The sequence below is a fragment of the Rhopilema esculentum genome, chromosome 13 (assembly GCF_057945365.1).
Source record: "Rhopilema esculentum isolate cy_ngs chromosome 13, ASM5794536v1, whole genome shotgun sequence".
NCBI classification, from domain to species: Eukaryota; Metazoa; Cnidaria; class Scyphozoa; order Rhizostomeae; family Rhizostomatidae; genus Rhopilema; species Rhopilema esculentum.
The window spans coordinates 8,225,037-8,240,595 of record NC_142827.1 but is presented as its reverse complement, the minus strand read 5'-3'; the positions used below and the strand labels follow the sequence as shown (position 1 = coordinate 8,240,595).

The 15,559-nt window shown below is 36.3% G+C and overlaps 1 protein-coding gene across 1 annotated transcript; it reads right to left on the bottom strand.

Moving 5' to 3' along the window:
- Positions 1-3,013: 3,013 nt before the first annotated feature.
- Positions 3,014-15,540, bottom strand: LOC135691594 (TGF-beta-activated kinase 1 and MAP3K7-binding protein 1). Its single transcript, XM_065209484.2, has 8 exons — positions 15,490-15,540; positions 15,106-15,153; positions 9,320-9,584; positions 8,804-8,940; positions 7,913-8,110; positions 6,494-6,663; positions 5,355-5,490; positions 3,014-4,978 (listed from the first exon to the last, which is right to left on the bottom strand). The coding sequence occupies exons 3-8, from the start codon at positions 9,561-9,563 to the stop codon at positions 4,046-4,048; spliced, it is 1,818 nt and encodes a 605-aa protein (XP_065065556.2). The 5' UTR covers positions 9,564-9,584; positions 15,106-15,153; positions 15,490-15,540; the 3' UTR covers positions 3,014-4,045.
- Positions 15,541-15,559: the final 19 nt, after the last annotated feature.

Below are 15,559 nucleotides of genomic sequence, written 5' to 3'. Positions count from 1 at the left end.
GTTAATTTGTATTTCCTGTTTCACTCCCTTGATAGATATGGGTTTCCTGTTGATGCTGTTAGCAGCTGTTTTGCAAAATGCAGATAGATATGCAGAATTATAAGCTGACTCCAGTGCTGCATGCTCATGCTGTCCGTGCAGTCATTTTCTGCCTGTCAGTTGCAGTACACTATGAAAAATTTGCATCATTTGAAATATTTTCAACAAGTTTTGCATGTGCCTGTCCATTCCTGTTGTAAACTTTGGTGCCCAGTTGCAGGATGCATGTTGCAGAACAAAAACTTCCAGCTTCCTGAATTTTGCTGGTTCCTGTCTAATATAAGTTCCCCCAAAAACCAATTTGGCGCAGATTGCTGAATCAGTTAAGCTGCAGCGGGGAACAAAATATCCAGTTAGCAGAATTTTGCTGGCTCCTGTTCACAAAATTTTATGGCTCCTGTCTAATATAAGTTTCCCCAAAAACCATTTTGGCGCAGATTGCTGAATCAGTTAAGCTGAAGCAGGGAACAAAATATCCAGTTAGCAGAATTTTGCTGGCTCCTGATTACAAAATTTTGCTGGCTCCTGTTTGCAGAAAATGTTTCCTGTTAGTTAGCTGTTGGTTTATAGATCCAGTCACCAAAAAATCCCTATCAGTTCCAATTTTTCATTTTTTTTCTGATTTTTAGCTGTGGCTGGGACTTTTGCTGTTTGTTCAGTGAAGGTTTTGTTACTGTTGGATTCATTTTTATTTTAGAACTTTATTTTTTATTATAGAGGCTCCATTTTTAGTTCAATGTGCTTGTTTTTTGTTATTTGATTTCCTTATTACATGGTTTTGGATGTGAAGCGAGTTCACATCTTGCTGGTTTGCATATTTTCAAGTTAGAAGATGGGATGGAGTTGAATTTTGATATTTTTTGGTTAAATAGCTGTCACTCACATATCTGGAATTAGATACATCAATCTTGTTCATTCACCAGTCATTCTTTATCACCAGTCGAAAGTCCAAAAGTAACAATACTGGTTGGGCTCATTTAAGAACTTCAGCACATTTTTAAGAGCGAATCTGTGCAGAGTGATTGAAGCTTCAAATCTTTTTCTTGTGAGCACTTCAAAACCTTGGGTTAACAACAACCTGATTTTGTGCTGCTCTGGTTTTTGCAGCATTCCTGAAATTCTGGTGTGTAGAGAGGGGCTCAAGAAATGCTTTGCAACTGATTAAATTGCTGCTAGTTATATGATTCAGGAATTCCATCTAGGGTGTGACCCATATAATTTGTGTTGATTTTAAAGCTATCAAAGGAATAGGCAGACATTAACTTCAATTTCTACTGTGAACACGTTGAGGTGCCACATTTTAGATATATTTTTGCAAACAGAATGCTCTGGCAATAAAAAAATTCAAATGAACAACATTTTAATTTTATTTTTTCCTTTGCAAAAGTAAGTTTGTTTATCGGAAACACTAACAAAAATATTCTATGTTTGCTATTTATGCTAGACTCTGAGATGTATAGAGTGAACTCAATCTGCTGTTGTGTAGTTGTCCATGCAATTGTCTGGAGAAGAAGGAAAGATAATACTAGAGCTCCAGGGATGGATTTAGGCAATAAGGATTGGGGGTGTTAGATCATGATTGGATTTTGGACCTTGAGGCAACTGGTAAAGAATGGAAGCACCCTATTTTAAAATTCAGTTTTTATATCAATTGGTAACTACTGTCTACAAAAAGTGTCCCGTTCAAAGGCCAAGCAGAATTATGACGTCACAAAAATTTACTTTTAGAGTTTTTGAATTTTTTTCCCATAACCTGAAAGTGCATCATGAAATACATCTAAATCTGCAAAATCAGCTAAAGGTATCATGAATTGACTGAGATATGACCAGATGAGCAAAAGCTCTGGCCCCATCAAAACTGTCTAATTTGGTCTCAGTTCGTAACTTGTGAACTGAGCCAAAATAACAGTAATCCGTTAGGAAGCTTCAAATCTTCTGTATTGGCCATAACTCACCCGATTTTTTACAAATTTAATTGATTTTGCATATATGGGAGTGTTTTATGGTGTTCTTTCTTGCTATGTGGTCAAAATTTGAGAATTCTAAAAATAATTTTTTGTGACGTCACACTTGAGAACTCTATCCGTCTATGAAGAGCTCGCTTACATGTTTACACAGTATTTTCATAATACTCTAATCTTTTTCTGTATCCGGAATTCAAATTGGGATTTCCCTAAACATTCGTTACATTTCATAGTCTAAGATACCCCAACAGAATAGTCTTTAATGCTGGTGCTTGGGTGAGGCATTTTGTTCTGCAAAACCCCATTTACTCTTCTGCTACGGGGAAGGGGAGATCCATAATGTAATGTGTCCATATGTAAGCAAACACATTTATGAACAAAGTAAAGTGATTTATTTCTGTGAAACTAATCAAAGTATGTCAAGCTAAAGATAATACAAAATTCGAAAGCCCTTGACTGATTTGCTTAATTGAGTGGGTCAAATCCAACCTAAATACGTAAAAGAGGATAAACAGAAACGACAGAAAACTTCTGAAGATATTTTGGATAAGCGTTTATATACATATTTCCACTGATTACGATACAAACATTTTAAGCACATTATGACAACCCGCCATTAAAGCCTTCCAAATACGTGACGACCGAGCGTTGTCAAGGATTCGAAAGGGAAAGTAATGAAGTGTAGTCGGAATCCCAAGGCGAAATATGGATAACCCCTTATTATCTGGCCACCGACCCATAACAAACTATAATAGGTTTTTGTCTCTGGCTAGTATGGAGAGGTTGCCCAATCTTTTGCTTCCTTATGAAAATCATTCTAGTTATTGTTAACAGGGCTCTGAAGCCCTTGCCTAAATTGCAATTTATGATCTGAGGGGCAGTTCACTCTTGCAAATAGTGTTTGAGATTTTCACTAACAAAAAAGAATTGCTGGAGATTTTTTAATAAGAAAATAAGATTCTCATAAAAGGTGAGCAAGATTTCCACAGAGTGACCTACCCCACGTTCCGTTCACTTCATGAATAAAAAAGAGAATTAATATTACCAGCGTTGTCATAATATATTTAACAAGAAGTGATTGGACACGTACTCAAGAAATGTGACCAGCTGCCAATCTGCTACCGAAAGGAGCCTGGAACCAAAGAATTATGTATGACATAGAATAGAATGTCAAAGATGAAAATTCAATTGGTAGAAAACTGCATAACTTTTAGAAGGGGACGGGGGGAGGGCAGCTTTTGGTGTCCAGTCTGCCCATTATAATAAAATATCATTGTAGAGGTTTCCCGCGGTGACCAAAGAAAATACATTAAAATCATACACCAAAATTAGAACATTACCACTTGGTCCAGTCTTTGATATATGCCTTAAAGGCAATCTGTCACGACGTTGATTGGTTATAAGAACAAAGGGATTTTTATTTTTTCCAGTTCCCCTTTAATTTATCGCATTGTAAAAAAATATGGCGGAGCGCTGGAATCGTGTTTAGGCTATTGTTCCAGCTATTGTTCTCGTTAACCAATCCACAACGAGACAGATGGCCTTTAAAATCGGTCAAAAGCTGTTCTTGAAATGTATACCACTTCTCCTAAATTCCTTGCCTCGCATAATAACACAAATAAAGCCCCCCTCCCCCTCAATGGAATTGTAATCCCCTGAAATTGTAATTGACAGAAAATTTTCTGTTCTTTCTGCTTACTTAACCTTGGTTTTATCGATTCTCTAACGACAAACTAGATGGTAAGGCATCACAATATAGTTTACAAGCATTCAAATCCAATCTTTCTATTCATATTTGATGGATTTTGGAAAATCTGTCCTGCGTTCATCTGAGATCGGCGTTACTTTGAGACTTGTTTGAGACCGGAGGTTATTGACTGGAACCCTTTAGCTGGCCACTTCACTAGTGGACTATGCAATTTCAAGAAGGCAGCAAATTTGTTCTCAACAAATTTTGGCAGCAGTCCCCCTGTTAAAAAATCAGACTAACGATATTTTGATAGACTGCAATCTAATTTGTCTCTTCTGTCTAGGAAAGTATATTATCTTATAAATTCCGCGAAAACAACCTTCTCCCCGCCTGCTTTGTTTATCTTATCTATGAACTCAGTGAAATCTATGTACGGGTCAATTTTCCCATCATCTGGCTCTGGTTCCTTCTGCTCTTCCTTTGCAGGTGGCTGTGAAGGCTCGTTATTGCTGTCTTGCTCCTCGTTTGCTTCTTCCTCTGATAAACTCTGTGTTAACAGGTCACTCACTGTCTTGCCTGAAATTTCAAGTAAAGATGTCGCTTCTAATAGGCTCTCTCCCACATCTATGGTAGGGGGTTTATCGATATCAGCTTTTACAGTGGACGACCATGGCGATATACAACGCGAAGACGAAGAGGAGCTGACTGCGGTCGAAGAAGATTCGATTGTCGCAGATCCTAATAAGTCAGTTGAAGAGCTGGTAGAAGGTGTGTTGATGGATGAAGCTGTTTGGCTGTCTTCGGAGACATGCGATAAATTACGATAAAAGGCAATCGGTGGCGTAGCGGCAGTTTTGGTAAGCGTCACTGGCGTGCTGACACGTGAGTTTGGCTGAGAAAACGATTGGGCGAGAGGAGAACGTTGTTTTACGTTCGGCATGATAAGCGTTGGTTTAAATCGTGGAAGTTTAGGCTCTTGTGACTGTGTGAATGGAATTGTTACATGCATCACTTCTGGAGACTTTCCCCCCATGTTCTTCAGCATACCATTTTCGGATACGTGGATTGGTGGAGTTATCGGAGTCGATTTCTTACGAAGTGTTGCCGAGAACAAGCGAATTAGAAGTGTCATATCTTCCCGCTCCTTGCAAGTCGTTCCATTGGACCGTTTAAACTGGTCTTGGTGTTCACGGCAGATCTTGTCTACAACCGCCTGTGCAGCGGCCTCTGTCGTGCTTTGTTCAGTCAGCTCGTACGCTACCAAGGATACTATGAATGTGTTAACCTGGAAGAAATAGCAAAGAAATATTTTAATATCACAAACACCATGTTTGACCGATTTGGGAACTGGAGATTTCAATTAAAAGGTTTTAATTTACCATTGATTAGCATTATTTGTTTTTAGCCATTTGTAAATAATTATATAAATAATGACGATTATGATGAAATTTGAAATCTTTCAGTTTTATTAAAATTTTATTAAATAAATCATTAATTCAACTGGTTGCAAGATACGCTTTGAAAAAAGCAGGGAGAAGCCTTTAGTTTAAAAGAACTTTAACGCGAAACTGTCGTGTTACAGAACAGTTCTTTCCAGCCACGGTGGCTGAGCCACCAAAACTATTTCTTAGCATCTAGCTTGCCTTTCTAAAAGCACTTACATCTTCCGCTCCACTGATTTCTTCGACAGCTTTGTAGAGTCCTCGTGAAAACAGGACAAGAAAATAAAACGAATCTTTAATTTTGATTTTGCCTTGAATGAAGGGTTCAGCAATTACTGGTTCACCAGTCGCTTGTCTATAAAAAGAAGAAAAACGTACAGGTATCCTTTCATAAGCAGTTTAGTTTAGATGTAAATAAGAGAGCCCATTTTTCCTTGGTGGAGGGAGGAGGGGGGGGAGTAGAGGGTACCTTATTAGGTATCTGTTCTTGAAATATGTGCAGAATTATGAGTACCATTTCAAGAAACATACAGAATCATGGGTACCATTTTGGGAAAATATTGCATTAAATAAAATTATAATTAAATGGAATAAAATTATTTTTAGGAAAATTTAGCATTAACAAAGTTAATGCCCAGTTAGACATGATATTATGAAATATGAGTAAAAATTGAGATTTTGAGGCAAAGGAAATGCAAAATTTGTTTGATGAATGTTTTGTGTTTTAAAATTTTTATTTGCCTTGCGGAATTATGGGTCACATTTTTTCAGACGTGTGGATTTATAGATCCAAATTTTGAACCAAAATGGCACCTCATCGTCTAAAGGCTTAGTTAACCCCCCTCCCCCCCCTCGAGCAATTTTCATTTAAACATATGTCCGACTACTTATAGCGCAGTTGATGCAGAGTGAAGTGATTAACAGGCAAAAGGGTCAGAAAATCTTGGGGCACAGTAGGATAATGCATTTACCACTGCTATTGACCATCAGGGACCATGATCATGATATGCAACTACCCCATTGCCGAATATTCATTTTTGGTAGATCATTCTCTGATAAAACGCGACAATTCATATATATTTGTTGGGAATAATAAACCTTTCAATTCTTCTAGCAAATCTATTTGCCATTCAGAAATAGTGCATACTGTCCCCTTAACTTAATTGCTACAAAAGCGTTTCCAACCAACCTTCATTTGGTTTCATATAGTATATACATGTTTATTCCACGGCCACAAAGCAACACCTATGCTTTACCAGGGACGGAAGAAAACAATTAATTCAATCAATACGAACAGTCAAGTTGATTCAATACAAAGCAATATGGTTAATGCCTAAAAAATCAAATCATAGTCTTACTTCAAGATGTCATACTCTTTATATCCACCCTTTACTCGAAAATCACCAAGGCTTCTCGTTGTTTCCAAACCCACAATATCACCAATATTTTGTAATGCAACAATGTCTAGGCCAAGATTTGCAAGCCTTTGGAGTTCTTCGTCGTCCTTAAGGTTATGATCAATGGAAAGCTGAAATAATGACAAAGAGGAACAAAAATTAGAATGAAATTAACTGCTAAAACTCTTCACTGCCACAAAAATTCATTTTCACTAATAGTTTAGCGATAACAGCGACTGAATCAGCCTCCTTCCTTTGGTATACAAACATGGGCGGTTCTTTATTGAGTTGAAGAGTTCCAAATTTGATGCTACCCCAAGGCAACTGTTTCATAATAAAAACAGATATTCTTTCTATCTTTTTAAAGGCAGCTGTCTTGGGAAATTGATTATGTTCTGAATTTTAATTCAGTACGATATTAGGCCGGTTTTGAAAATATAGTCGCAAAGCATGCCAGTTGCGCAAGAGCCTTTAAAGGAATGGCAGACGCTTAGTATATTTCAATCAAATCGTAAATGGAAAATAACTCAAACACTGTTTAGAAGTTCCCAAAATTGCTAAACTTATACAAAAAAATCGTCAGCATAGGTATGCGATCTTTACCCAGGCAGTGGCGTACCCAAGGGGGGGGGGAATAGGGGGGTCCGGACCCCCCACTTTTCTAAAATATGATCCTCAAGATTTGTCCAAAAACGATGTAAAACTCATGGGGGGGGATGTAGTATACTGTATGCTTGTGTCAATAACAATTGTAAAATACTTTGCTCAAATCGAAAACTCTACGCTAGGAAATATATATACCCAGTTGTGGATCGAAATAGGCCTATGTTCTGTCACATCAGACGAAAAGCTTTAGTTTACTAAATGTTTGCTTTTTTTCAAAGCCATTTTCAAGTTTTGTACCACCAAAAGATTGTTTGAAAAGCAAACCCTTCTTAGTGAAATTTTGTGAACACAATGTAGTGTACACGGGACTTTCAAGACTTGTTTTGAAATATTTAGTTGGATCTCCACTGGTATTCCACCCTAAGGTCTTGATGTTAAATGAAAAATGTGAACGCTTTATCATCCCATTTACCATGGATTGTCGAAAAATGCAAACACCTTTAAATAGTAGGATAAAATGCGATCAAATATAATCTCCAAAAATAATGCGATGAAATATTTGTTGCTGTTTGGGAAGCGTATGCTAAAAAATTCAACATAAATGGACAAAACACAATATATGAAAGTCTTGGGTCTTTCGAGACCATGAGATGCTACGCAGCTGACAGTGATTAATTTCGAGTCCCAAATCTTCCAGCAGCAGTTTTTCCAATGACTAGTATACGATTAAAGTCATTAAAAATAGATGGGCTTCCTATAACGAGGCTCTCTTACCTGTTCGACCTGATATCCTCCTGCTGCATTTTTCGTGCAAAGAAGTGCTCTTGAGTCGCCAAGATTCAAAATATACAAATCCTCATTTTGAACCAAGGCCATAACTACTGATGTGCCTCCTTGTATCTCAGCATCAAGTTCTTGTAATCTGTGAACGAGGCTGGGGTACCTGTGACAGGTTTCTAATGGAGACAGGCCCTTTTAAATAAAAATAAAATATATTGTCAATTTCTATCTTATATAAGAGAACCGAATTAGGATCTTTAAGATTGATAAAGTTAAGATGTGTCAAAATATTCAGAGGCCTTGCGTTCGACACTGTAGGCAACTAGCCAAAACATCGTTTTGCCAACGTGTCATGGGCTTAATTTCAATGCACGTTGACGCACAAGCGGAGGTTCTCGGCATGATGCACATATCTAACAGTCTTCATGATAATATAAACAGGAATATGTCAAGAAAAAAAGACAATTTCATCTAACAATTTCAAAACCTTTTTTGATTCAACATACGATAATGTTTATCCCCACATGTGGTACTTCACCGGTTTACAAGTGGCCGGGACCAAGTGCTCTTCAAGTATTGTCTGATAGGAAATGTCTGTCTTTTGTGAGACGAATTACAACTTTTTTCTTTCTTTTTACAGGTTTTATTAACTTGCGGTATGAAAAAGTAATTCAAATTTCGTCTTGTCTTTCACAAAAATTAAGATAAACCAAATCTTGGCCATTATTTCAGTCAACATTGCTTTCTCTGAAATTTCAATCAGCCATGCCCAAGCAGGCCAAGCTTCACAATTCAGATTGCAGCTACAGCCCAGTTTATAACATACAAGCTACAGCATCCCTTTTCAAAAATATACAATTGAATTTTGCATCGAGGGGGACTTACTTCAGGGATCTGAATCTGCAAGTTTGTCCTTTTTACAAGGATTTCGTCTATTTGTTCGAAAAACCCTCGCTCAACACTACTGATTGCAGATCGCAATGCTTCACATACTTGAGCTTCCGAAGACAAACGCTCAAGATCTAGAAAAAGAAAACATAGATAAATGCATGCTTCTGTTCTTGGTTGAGGACTATGTTTATATCCATATAATGGGCGGAATATGGAAATTTTGGAACTGGATTTCGACATGGCTCGTTCCTCTGGATTAATTTAATTTTAGAAAACAAAATAATCTGCGCAGCCAAAATAATACCTTTTTAGCATTCAAAATAAGTTTAAAAACGGCGTAACAGTACAGGAGTGGGACCTTATGGGGTTGGGGTAGGGCCGAGATAAGAATTATATGGTATTCAATAATAAACGGTACTTCCCAGAAACGTGTGCGTATCTGAATGTCAATTGCTTAAAAAGTAGATAAAACACGTTAGGGGTAAAGTAAATGACCTAAAATTGTTTTACCTGCGATATCGAACATAAGCTCAGCAGGGACTTTCTGAGCTGCGTAATGTGCAACAAATTCTCCTTCGTGTCCATCGAATACAGCGTAGAATCCAGTATTAAAGTCTGGATGCTTCAAGTTGAAACTTCTATCTTCAAGCTTGTGAAATTCTCTTCGAGCTCCACCTTGACGGTATCTTTGATTTAACTGATATCCAATACCTGACTTACCACAAACAGGCAGGTCATCTACCCAGTTCTCCATTAAGGATAATTTCTTGGGAACCTAAAAAGGTGAAATAGGCAAATGTGAGTGATCAACGACCATTTTCGTGTCTTGATTAGATGACGCACGTGAGTCTGGGAAAGTGACTCATGTGAAGATAGCAACTGAACGAAAACATTTGAGTCATTGTGCTAAAGTACTTTACTCAGTGTAGAACAAGGACAGCTGATAGAAGGATTCTTCATTCTTGATAATGCAGCGTTAAACTGAACACTGTAGTGGTACTTAAATCCAGGGAATATATTGTACTGCTTTATTTTCTAGCTAGCAAAAAAGAAGAGTAAAGAACATAGCGAGCAGGCTGGTTACTTTTTTGCTGGTGAAAATGTACATAACGATGAAGAGAACTCTTAAAAAGTGGAGAAGCAACCGAAGAGTGGATGGAAAACGGACAAATCCTGGTTGACCTCTGTAAGGTAAAATGGACAGAAAATGAGCACATCCTGCAAGGTAAAATGGCAGCAGACAACCAAACATCAGTTTATTTCTACACCAAAATACATTAAATTGAGACTGTCAATTAGAATGGATATTTGATGCTATTAAGATTAATATTTACTGACCATTGTCAATTTAACAATTCTAAAATAACGTTAAAATAGCTTTAATACTTTTTACACCAGACAGGAACTTGGTAAGTAGAGCCTTATTGCATAACAGGCAGTGGCGTTGCCAGGGTAGAGTGGTTTGGGAGGGGGCAAAGAGAAAGCAAACAGTGACTGCCCCCTTGCCCCCTTGCTACGATCCTGCTATTATGTTGGTGGGCACCAGGGCGTTTAATTTGGCGTGGCAAAGCAAAACTTCAATACACTGCTCACTCATAGTTTAACTTATGACTCAACATTAGATAAGCATTATGATTAAAATGATGAAAAAACTTTAGGACTAGTTGAGTCGAGTCAAGTCAAAGTTGAGTCGAGTCAAGTCAAGGGTCGAGTCAAACGTCAGTTTAAAAGCGGTGGAGGGGTATTGCAAGGGCTTTTAATAGGCTAATAGCAAAAGATAAGCAACTGTTTTTTCTGTAGCAAAAAAGGTTTAAGGGAGTCGTGAACACCCGTTATCATATGCCAAGATGATATCAACCGAACGTTAGCTATTGTGAAAAAAACCTGAAGAAGAATTTCTTCTGTTGCAAAGTTCGCTCAACACAAATTAGCTTCGAGCTGTATGACTTTTTCCCCATGCTATTAGATGTCTTCCCCGTTATCTCAAAAGTACAAATGACTTAAAAAGCAACTATTTTCATTAGTTTTATGGTTGCAAAGTATCCTGAGTCAAGTGGTTGCAAACGTATCCGGTTTACAAGAATATCACGGAGCACTTAAAAAAGAACTAGTAATAGTTTGCTGTGTAGTAAAAAGTCATAAACAAAACGATCTTGGAAAAACAATAGCTACATTGGTTTTTCCAAATAACATAGTTTTCACAGGCTAGTTTTCGAGAATAAAAATTCAAAGATTCATACAACACATCCCTAATTCAGTTTGCTTCAACAGAAAAATAAAATATCGATAATTTCAATATCCAAAGTTTTATTCCAGACTAAATACTACTGATACAAAAATATTGAGCATATTTAAGCTGTGATCACAAACCTGTTTATTAAAGGTCTTAGAGAGAACAAATGGAAGCAAAGCCATACTTCTATCGTTTTTCCCAACAAACATTGTACGATCTCTTTAATTCTGAAATTCGTACTTCTCGATGAAAATCACATAACCAGAGAATTTTCTTTGCCTCAATACAAGAACGTCTAAAGTGAGAGCTTGTTTTTGTATCCTTTAGGAAGATTGCCTTCTGTCAGAACTAATCTCTAAGAGCATATGGCCAACGTCTCATTCAAGTTTCTCAACTTATGGCAGGTGCAACAAAAGAGCAAAACTGATTTCTTATCTTAGAATGCTGCAATCTTAAATTATGCAATATTTCTTAGCATCAACCGGCTTTATTAATATGCCATTGGAACACTAAAGCCATACGTAGAATTTTCAGGCAAGCAAACTCGAACAAACAAAAATATAAAATAAAGAAATCAAAGAGAAAATAAATATATAAATACAAAAAAAAACATTTAAAGATGAAAGAAAAGAAAACTGGGGATCTTATGGTTTTTTTTATAAGGACCAATCAAAACATGCAAGTGTTACTCAGTACTTTTTGCTTTATAGGGCCAAAGAATGATGAAATTTTTATAATTTATCATTCAAAACTTGGTTAGACAGAACAGAGACAGAACACTTTATTATTAATTGATACAGCAACAAAAAGTGATGAGATAAATTTTCTATTTCATTATTGAACATAACTCAATATAATTCATATAAGATAATTTAACCCATTCAAACTCCAGTGCTAAAACTATTTAATAAAATAAACTATGAAATCAGAATTGCGTCTTTAATATTCCGAGAAACAGGTGCAGGCATGAGCAAAGACATGTGCTAAACTGCTTCAGGCCATTAAATATTCATTTCAAAAAATTTTTGGTTTGAGAAGGGCATCAAGCAAAAAATCATACACACAAAAGTAATACTAGAATGAAATGTTTAGCACGAGAAGGTTCTTGAAAGGATCAAAATTAATAAATGGCCTTTCTGGTGGAGAGGTAAGCATACAAACATTTGAATTAAGGCCCCAGCACTCAAAGTATCAGTGGATTTGCCAGGGCTAGCTTACTAAGTTCCTGAAGCCAATTAGGTATTCCTATCCATCATTGTGCTAGAAAAATAATAATTTGCAAATGAGCTATATCCACAGCATATTCAATTTAATTGTTTGCAGAATAGCAAAGAGTCATCAAATGATACTAGCTCAGGGTGGTTCATCCAGTTTTTACCAGTTGACTCATAACAAGTACCATAGACAAAAGGTATTAATGAAGAAAAATGGCACACTGTGGCTTTATAGAGTCCTAGCAATCTCAAAATATGGACCTTAACAATCCTGTGTGTAACAGCAGTGAAAGATGACCATGGAACCCTGCATGATAGCTGCCTTTATCAATAAACCTAACATCTAGCTACACAAAACAAAAGATGAAAAGCACAACACTTCAATTTGGAATCAGACAAAAAAAATTAGATTCCTGTAAGTAGAGAATCAAAAAGTGATTGCGAGTTGAGACAGACAACAGCAACAGAACCTGATGTCTCTATCGACAGAATTCTTATTGATAATTGTTACAGGTTTCCAAACAAAAATCTTTAGCATATAAGAGTAAGGTGGTCCGCAGAATATTTTACAGCAGAATACACTTTGGTTCCATTTCTTATGAGTGTCTACTTCTAAAATGATAACAGAATGCAACACTCAGACTGCTTCCATTTTTTCGGTTTACACTGATTCAAATCTATATGATTCAAGTCAGAGTAAGGTACAAGGCAAAAATGAAGAGGGCTGGATTAAATTTCTTATGAAAACAGAGTAGTGTGAATGTGGCCTGATTCTAGACAAGAAACTTCAAGGCACTCTCTTTTTATCAAGCGAATCAAGAAAAACAAGACTACTTAGTTCATGCAATACTACTTAGTCTAGTTCATGCAATGGGGTTCAACACTACCAAGAGAAAACAATGTTCCTTACCTACAATCTCTCTTAGATTTAGATAAAATACCAATGCTTTAATCAAAATGAAAAAAATAGCATTCTTTTTCAAACTTGCAACCTTATGTAAAGACTTCAAACATAAAATTCAACTTTAAATACCTATACTACCATCATATTCATTGAATATATAAATGTTGTGTTATTATATTAACACTAAACGTGTTCCTTAAATTACTTTAAAGATGAACTGACATGAAAAATTAACTTGACCTCGAATGAAAGCATATCGAGCATAAATACCTGATACGATATTATTTTTTTAATATTCAACACAGTTTTCGAGTTATTGAGCGTCAAAGTTAGCCACCAAACATTTTCCGAGCATGGACAAGTTTGTCCAAGCCTTCTGCACAATTGTGACCTCACAAACACTATGTTCACATCACTTGAGCAACACGCTGTCTGGAAGGCCGTACTTTTATGACTTTGCCGAAGAGCATCGATACATTAATTGAGTAGGTTTTGGCTCCATTCCCACAATGTGATTGGAAAACAGATTATGACTTCTTTACAAACCTTTCATAACAAGATTTGTAAGAATATTGTATTATTCAATGCGTTTGAGGCCCTTCCTCCGTCTTTCAGGACCCAGTGTGTGGCAGGCAAACATATCATATAAAGGTAGCAATGAATATATTGGCAGACTTTTTTATTTTCTGGAAACCTAAGTAAAATATATTAATTTTGTTAAACATGGCTGCTATTAGACTTATTTATCAGGGCTGCTGCCCCCCCCCCCCGTTTCGAAAATTCTTTATTCAATCCATGAAAGATTTTTAGGGGTTAAGAACCTGGTACGATAGAGTCATTATTTGCAAGGAAACAACTTAGTAAAATTTTCAATACCTAGGCCGCTGTACTCATGTAGCTTGGGTGAGCCGATGAGTTTGCAAACCCAAAATAAAATAAAGTTCATGATTTATATGGGTGTAGAAAAAATCTATCGAAGTAATAATATTTTGAATTTATTCGAAAAGAAGCTTTCATGATAGTTTCATGATAAAATAAAAAGATTCTTACATTCGCCACATTCGTCCGCATGATTGACTTGAGTTGAGAATTTCTTCGAGAGGCTAAAAGTGCCAATTCCTTCCAAATATAAATTCCCTCCTAACATAATGCAATACCAGCCAGCACATATCCTTCGTACATTTTATTAGCCTCAGATTTTCATTTATCTTGGATCAAAGGCTACATAGATCTCCTCAAATAGTAACTGAACAAGATGAACTGAACTGTCCAGTCCGAGCGTGATTTCCATTCAAGAAATAAAAACATGGTGTTTGTGACGTCAAACGCACTGGGTCACATGAAATGCAAACAATGGTCAAATACTTGATGATAATTTCATGACATTTAGAGCAGAATTGCGTCAAAACGGACAATAACCATTAACCAAAAACTTGAAAATAAAATTTCATGCATCGTTTTCTGCATTATATCAACAAAAAATTTTGCTTGTCAGTTCACCTTGAAATTATTGAGAGGGGGCTGTCCCCTCAACCCCTAGCGTTTGCTACTAAATTTGAGTATGGACCTAACTAAAAGTAATCAGGTTCTTTTCTAAATCTTTTTCAAAAGTAAATGCTGTCTACATTATTTTTATTTTCCTTTTATAATTGTCTTTCTTGGTATTAAATATGTTAAAAAATTAACTACAAGTTGTGATGAGACCTCTTTTCTTTATTTAATATGCTAATAAAAAAAGCTACATAAATGATAATGAAAATGCTTGATTTGCATAAAAAATATCAGAAAATGTCTCATTTTCATAGCATCTTGACTTGTAAATGTGACTTGTTTTTTTCAATAAGACAAAAAACCCTTTTTGCTAATCATATAGCATACCAAACTTTGGTATATATCCAAAGGAATTATTCAACATTTTAAAAACTGAAAATAGATGTGCTCTTACTGTGCTTCTGAAATGTGCTAACTGTCGAGCTCTCAGCTGATAAACTGTCTAGGCCAAAAAACCAAAACAGAATACATTCCCTCATTTTTTGGTCTTTTGCATACATAGCACAAAAAACGGGTCCGCAAGATTTTTCAATATGCAATACATCTAGAAAACGTACAATATTAAGTTGAGAATGGTATTATACCATCTTTATCATTTTCTGACAAGCTGGGCGCTTTATCATCATATCATCCTAAACAAATGACACGGAAAACTTCTCGCTGTTTTCCCCTAAAAGCCAGTCGTCAGCCGCTGTGTCTTCAGAATTTTCTGTCAAGCACTGTAATTCAAAACAAAATCCTGAAAATATTGCTTATTGAATCACTAAAGCCGAATTACCTGAATATCACTGATTTGAGAAAACGCACTATTTCCCACGATCACTTTCGAATTCAACTTTTATTAAATC